General features: G+C 39.0%; 1 protein-coding gene across 1 annotated transcript in view; it reads right to left on the bottom strand.

Annotated features, from left to right (window-relative positions):
• The window catches only part of LOC105755982 (zinc finger protein 665-like), a 12143-nt gene extending 9010 nt beyond the window's left edge, over positions 1-3133 (bottom strand). Inside the window, exon 1 of the mRNA XM_023731207.1 lies at positions 3097-3133. Within this exon, the coding sequence (XP_023586975.1) occupies positions 3097-3133 (37 nt within the window). The remainder of the gene's footprint in view (positions 1-3096) is intronic.
• Between the last annotated feature and the right edge of the window lie 4712 nt (positions 3134-7845).

Genomic DNA, 7845 nt, shown 5'->3' with positions numbered 1-7845 from the left:
ATTTTAAGAATTAAAATATTACTTATCAAAGGAAAAAAAAGAAAGTCACTCTTAACCCCAACCTCTATATACAGTTACCAGTTGAATTTTCTTCATACCAGTTGAATTTTCAAATATTCACCTCCCTGAAAGAAGGACATATTTAGACTTAACATTGCCTAAATTAAAAAGAGAGAGAGAATACCAACAGCATTGAGAACAACCACAAGAAAGAAACCTTTAAACTTACCCTGTGGGTTGGCTGTGTCCGTAAAATCTTTGTTCCAGAAGTAAGCAGAGGGCACCTAGTCTCTCAGCATATGTAAGCCAGGTAGTATTCTTTAATATCCAGTTTCTATCGGCAGTTTGTGACCCTTCAGTCATCAGAAATACTGGGCCTCCGGGTTTGTAGAAGGCATCATTAACGAAATATCTCTGTGAAAGTAAAAATATTCTTGTAAGTCACTAATTCACCAGGCCTTGCAATTTGTGGTTTCTGATAACTGGGTGGCAGCATATTTTGGTTTGTCAGATTTGGGTTATGGTCCTGAGATCCCATCTGAATCAATAACATTTGCTCAAGTCACAGTGCCTACACACTGGACATATTTTTGCTTTTGGTGGTAAAACAGACCCAACACCAAATTGGCCATTTCAACCATTTTCAAGTGTACAATCCAGTGGTGTAAATTGCCCTCACAATATGCAACCGTCACTACTATCTGTTTACATTTCATGCTAATATTTTAAATTCAAAATTAGAATGTGAGATTCATGTTTGATTTTATACTTGTAGCTATTTTCTTTAAACTCTGAAAGTTTCAGTTCCTAACAACATCAACATCACTATTTGTTTGCTTTATGTAAATAATATATAGTAATACACACACATTAGAATAACAATACCAACATTAAAAAAAAACTGATGTTGCCATGGTTAAGTGCTCTCCTGCTAAATGAAAGATCAGTGGTTCAAACCAACCAACTGCCCCCGGGGATTAATGGAAGCAGAATGCCACATCTTTCTCCCAGGGAGTGCCTTCTGCATTTGAACCACTGACCTTTCGGTTAGAAGCCTAGCCTTAAACACTGCACCTTCAGGGCTTCTTCTCATAAATATCACAGCCTAGGAAACACTGAGGGGCAGTTCTACTTTGTCCTTTATGGTTACTATGAGTTGGAATCAACACTACGGCATACAGAAACTGCAACAATATTAAGAGAGAGAATATGAGTGGTTTCAGTTCTGAGTTAGAAAGGGAAGCCAAGGTAGAAAAAGGGAGAGTGCTGACACATTATGGGAATTGAAACCAATGTCACAAAATAATTTGTGCATAAATTTTTGAATGAGAAACTATTTTACTGAGTAAATTTTCACCTAAAACACAATTAAAAAAAAAAAAAAGACTGATAGTATGATTATTGAAAAGTGATTTCTTTACAATTGTTTAGGTGTGCATGCATGCTTAGGATTTATGCCACAAGTGTTATAAAGTCAGAGGGGCAGAGCCAACATGGCACTATAGACAGAAGCACCATATCATCCCTCTACAGCAAAGGCCCAAAAAACAAAGTAAAACAGAGAAAAACATCAATCCTGAAACCCTAAGCACCAAATAAAAGGATAAAGAACTCAAACAAGCACCAAATGGAATAAGTATCTAACAGAGAAAAGAGAACGAGGAGAGCTGCAGAGCAGAGGTCCCGTAACAACTAATGCAGCACGGACTCTCCATCTCAGACCCCCTCAGCCACAAAGATCAGTGGACAAGGATTACGGGAATGCAACTTCATGGAGCTCCCAGCAGGAGCCAGAACACCTGGTAAACAGAGATACACGCTTTCCCACCTTCCACCATTCTTCCCTCTGCACAGCCTCTGCCACTTTCTGGTGGGCCGTAGTCCCTCAGCCATATAGACCTCGTCTCCTTGCTGCTTGTATTCACCCTGCCCTCCCAGCCAGATTCTTCAGTGTCATTTTGTTGTTGTTGTTTTTTGCTTCTTTTTGTTTCTTCTCTCTTTCTCGCCTCCTTCATTTACTTTCTCCTGCGTATCTAGTGCCATGTGCCATCTCCACCCTTTCTGGGTGGACTGCTGCACTGCTTGACTGGGGAGCCTCTTTCCTGGTTCCTGCCGCTATGCTGGTGGGCTCCCTCAGGGCTTTTTTGGGGGGGGCGTCTCTTATCTCTCTCTACCTTCCTTCCTTTCCTTTCTCATGATCATCTGGTCACGTGTGCTATCTCTACAGCTTTTGGACATTCTGTGCCACCTTGCTTGGCTGGGGAGCCACAGGCACATGACTACACCAGTCTGGGCAGCCTCACTGGTGAACTCTTTTGGGGCACTTTTTTTTTCTTTTTTCATTCTGTTTCTTTTCTCTCTCATCCTTCCTTCTTTTCTTTTCTCTGACCAACTGGCTCCATGTGCTGTCTCTGTCATTTTTTGACAAGCTGTGACACACTGCTCAGCTGGGAAGCACTGGCACACAGCTTCCCCAGTCTGTGCCACCACATAGTTGGGCTCCACTGGCACATTTTTTTTCTCACTTTCTTGTCTCTTTCTACATTCTTTCTTTCCTGTCTCTTGATCACCTGGCCGTGTATAGCTTTTTTCTTTCTTTCATTTTTTTTTTATCTCCATCTCACTTTCTTCTTTTTCTTTCTCCCCATCATCTGATTATGTGTAAATTTATTTTGCTTTTTTTTTTCCAGTTTTTTATCTCTCTCTCCCTCCCTTCCTTTCCTTTCTTTCATCCACCTAGCCACTTGCACTGGTACTGTCCCTTCTTGATGGGCTGTGCCACACTGCCTGGTTAGAAAGCCAGTGGCACATAACTTCCCCGGGTCCACACTACTTCATTAGCAGCCTCCCTCATCAGCATTTTTTTTTTTTTAGCTTCTGTTTCTCTCTCTTCTTTCCCAAACCCACTTAGCTCTACACATCCCATGCTCAGCTTTCCCTCCTGCCTAACTGCACCTCATGTTGAGTGCCACACTCTTAAGGGGCACAAGTGCAAACTACCTGACCCTGCCGTGCACTGCCCGAGGCCCCACTCTGCTGAACCCAGAAAGGGCTAGAAATGACCCATCCCCAATTCTACCCCACGATTGGACCTACCCTGCTGGACCATAGCTGAGCAACCAGTGCTGACCATCTGGACAAGATGTTGAGAAGCATGATCTTTTGGTTAGCAGCTAAGCTCTTAACCACTGCTCTACCAGGAATGCAATAATGGGAAGAGCATCAAAAAAAGAAAATAACATATGGAAACTGAATAATACCCTGCTTAGAAACCACTGAGTAATGGAATAAATCAAAGACGGAATCAAAAAATTCACAGAAGTAAATGAGAATAAAAACACATCATATCAAAACCTTTGGGACACAGCAAAGGCAGAGCTCACAGGTCAATTCATAGCTATAGACATACCAAAAGAAAAAGAAGAGACAAAATCAAACATTAGCTACACAACTGGAACAAACAGAAAGAGGACAGCAAAAGAAGCCCACATGTAAGTCCATCCACCTTCAGTCATCCGATCTTCGACAAGTGCTCAAAATCCATCAAATTGGGAAAAGACAGTCTTTTTAAAAAATGGTGCTGGCAAAATTGGATGTCCATCTGCAAAAAAATGAAACACGACCCATACCTCACACCATATACAAAAACTAATTCAAAATGAATCAAAGACCTAAATATGAAGCCAAAAAATATAAGGTTCATAGAAGAAAAAATAGAACCAATGGTACAGGCCCCAATACACGGTATTAACAGGATACAAACCATAATGAACAACATAAAAACCCTAGAAGATAAGCTAGACTACTGGGATCTTCTAAAAATTAAACACTTATGCTCATCAAAAGACTTCACCAAAAGAGTAAAAAGAGAAGCTATAGACTGGGAAAAAATTTTTTGGACATTACAGGTCAGACAAAGGTCTAATCTCTAAAATCTACAAGAAAATCCAACACCTCTACAACAAAAAGACAAATAACTCAATTAAAAAATGGGGAAAGGAAATGAACAGAGACTTCACCGAAGCAGACATTCAAACGGCCAACAGACACATGAGGAAATGCTCACGATCACTAGCCGTTGGAGAAATGCAAATTAAAACCACAATGAGATACCATCTCACCCTGGCATTACTGGCACAAATCAAAAACACTGGAAATAACAAATGTTGGAAGGGTTGCAGGGAGATCGGCACTCTTACGCACTGCTGGTGGGAATGCAAAATGATACAACCATTTTGGAAAATGATATGGCGCTTCCTTAGAAAGCTTGAAATAGAAATACCATACGGTCCAGCAATCCCACTCCTAGAAGTATATCCTAGAGAAATAAGAGCCGTCACACGAATAGACATATGCACACCCATGTTCATTGCAGCATTGTTCACAATAGCAAAAAGATGGAAACAACCTAGGTGCCCATCAACAGACGAATGGATAAACAAACTATGGTAGATATACACAATGGAGTATTATGCAAAGGTAAAGAACAATGATGAATCTGTGAAGCATCTCATAACATGGGTAAAACTGGAGGACACCATGCAGAGTGAAATAATCACAAAAAGACAAATATTGTATGAGACCTCTACTGTAAAAACTCATGTAAAAGTTTACACATAAAAAGAATGAATCTTTGTTGGTTACGAGGGATGGGAGGGGTGGAGGGGGAAACTAAATAGGCAATAGATAAGTGGTAACTTTCGTGAAGGGTAAGACACTACAAAATACTGGGGGAGCCAGCACAACTTGTACCAGGAAATGTTATGGAAGCTCCATAGACATATCCAAACTCCCTGAGGGACTGAATTGCTAGGCAGAGGGCTGTGCAGACCATTATCTCAGGGAACATCTAGTTCAATTGGCATAAGAGAGTTTATGAAGACAACGTTCTACATTCTACCTTGGTGAGTAGCGTCTGGGGTCTTAAAAGCGTGTGAGGAGCCATCTAAGATACTCCATTGGTCTCACCCCTTTGGGAGCAAGAGAGAATGAAGAGAACAGGATACAAGGAAAAGATTAGTCCAAAGGACTAATGGACCACAGCTACCAAGGCCTGCACCAGCCTGAGTCAAGTACAGCTAGATGGAGACCGGTTACCACCACTGACTGCTCTGACTAGGATCACAACAGAGGGTCCTGGACAGAGCTGGAGAAGGATGTAGAACAAAATTGTAACTCACAAAAAAAAGACCAGATTTACTGGACTGACAGACTGGAGAAACCCCAAGCATATGGCCTACAGACACCCTTTTAGCTCAGAGGTGAAGTCACTCCCAAAGTTCACCATTCACCCAGGGATTAGACAGCCTCATAAAACAAACTGGGACTAATAAGCCACAGCAGTCCTGGGACAAGGACTCTAAGGCAGGAGGGGATAAGAAAGATGGTGATAGGGAACTCAAATTTGAGTAGGGAGAGTGTTGACATGTTATGGGGTTGTTAACCATTGTCATAAGGCAATACGTGTACTAACTATTTAATGAGAAACTACTTGTTCTGTAAACCTTCATGTAAGGTACAAAAAAAAAGAAATTATCTATGTAAGATCAAATTGACAATAGCAACTCAAAAGGTTTGATGGGAAGCCTAGGGGCCAGTGAGTTGAAGATAATGGTGATGGAATAATTTGGAAAAGATTAGTGAGAATAGCAGCACAACTGGAAGAATGTAATCAATGTCACTGAATTGTACATGCAGAAATTTCTGAAATGTTGTACGCTTGCCTATGTATATTTTGACCAAAAGAAAAAAAATAGTCCTCCAAGATTGAGAAGGGAGAGTGTTGACATGTCGTGGGGTTGTTAACCAATATCATAAAACGATACGTGTTCTGACTGCTTAATCAGAAACTATTTGTTCTGTAAACCTTCACCTAAAGTGCAATAAAAAAATATTTTAAAAAAAGAATCCCTCACCCACTAGAAGAAAGGAAATAATAAAGATCAAAGCAGAAATAAATGAAATACTGAAAATAAAGATAATAGGAGATCACCAAAACGAAAAGGTGGTTCTTTGGCAGAAGCAAAACCATTGGCAAAATTGACAAAAAAAAAAGCAGAGGAGGCAGATAACCCAAATAATAAATGAAATGAGGGACATTACAACACACTCTTCTGAAATAAAAAGGATCATAACAGACTACTATGAAAAACTAAACTCATAGACATTTGAAATCCTATAGGAAAAGGACAAATTACTAGAAACACACTACTTACCAAAACTAACACAAACTGAAGTTCATAACCTGAAGAAACTTATAACAAGAGAAGAAAATGAAAAGCTAATTAAAAAAAAGAAAAAAACTCCCAACAACAAAAAAGCTCTGGCCCAGATGGTTTCACTGAAGAATTCTACCAAACATTCAGAGAAGAGCTTACATCAAACTACTCAAAATATTTCAGAAGATAAGAGAGGAAGAGATACTTCTGAATTCTTGCTATAATGCCAGCATAACTCTTATACCAAATGCAGCAAAGATACTACAAAAAAAGAAAATTACAGACCAGTATCTCTCATGAACATAGATGCAAAAATTCTCAACAAAATTCTACCCAATAGAATTCAGCATCATATCAAAAACATAATACACCACAAACAAGTGCGATCTATAACACGTATGCAAGGATGGTTCAACATTAGAAAATCAATCAACATAATCCACCACATAAATAAAATAAAGGAAAAGAATCACATGATCATCTCAATTGAGACAGAAAAGGCATTCAATAAAGTTTAACACCCATTCCTGATAAAAACTCTCAATAAAATAGGTAGAGAAGGGAAATTCCTCAACATAATAAAGGGCATCTATACAAAACCAAGAGCCAACATTATTCTTAATGGAGAGAGGCTGAAAACATTCCCCTTGAGAATAGGAAAGAGATAAGTTTGTCCTTTATCACCACTCCTATTTAACTTTGGTCTTTAAGTGTTAGCTAGAGCAATAAGGCAAGAAAAAGAAATAAAGGGAATTGAAATTGGTAATGAAGAAGTAAAACTGTCCCTTTTTGTGGATGATATGATACTATACATAGAAAACTCAAAAGACCCTAGGAGAAAACTACTGGAACTAAAAACAAGATTCCACAGGGTAGCAGGATACAAGATAAACATACAAAAATAAGTTGGATTCCTATACACCAATAAAGAGATTGACAAAAAAAAAAAAAAATCAGGAAAACAATACCATTTATAATAGTCCCTATAAAAATAAAATACTTAGGAATAAATCTAACCAGGGATGTAAAAGACCTACTACACAAAGAAAGCTACAGGAAGAAACTAAAAGATACCTATATAGATGAAAAACCATACCGTGTTTATGGATAGGTAGGCTCAACATTGTGAAAATGTCAATTCTACCCAAACAAATCTGCAAATCAATCTACAAATACAATGAAATCTCAATCTAAATACCAATAGCATTCTTTAAAGAGATGGAAAAACTAATCATTAACTTTATATGGAAAGGGAAGAGGCCCTGAGTAAATAAAGCACTAGTGAAGAAGAATAAAGTAGGAAGACTCGCACTTCCTGACCTCAGAACCTACTATACAGCTATGGTAGTCAAAACAGCCTGGCACTGGTGGAATAACAGATACACTGACCACTGGAAACGAACTGAGAACCCTGATGTAAATTCATGCACCTGTGGTCACCTCATCTTCGACAAGGGCCCAAAGTCCATCAAATGTGGGAAAGACAGTCTTTTTAACAAAAGGGGCTGGCAAAACTGGATATCCATCTGCAAAAAAAAAAAAAAACACCCATACCTCACACCAAACACAAAAACTAATTCAAAATGGATCAAAGACCTAAATATAAAACCAAAAAGTATAAAGTCCA

Source organism: Trichechus manatus, unplaced genomic scaffold, assembly GCF_000243295.1.
Source record: "Trichechus manatus latirostris isolate Lorelei unplaced genomic scaffold, TriManLat1.0 scaffold00041, whole genome shotgun sequence".
NCBI classification, from domain to species: domain Eukaryota; kingdom Metazoa; phylum Chordata; class Mammalia; order Sirenia; family Trichechidae; genus Trichechus; species Trichechus manatus.
This window is presented reverse-complemented; position numbering and strand designations above follow the sequence as displayed.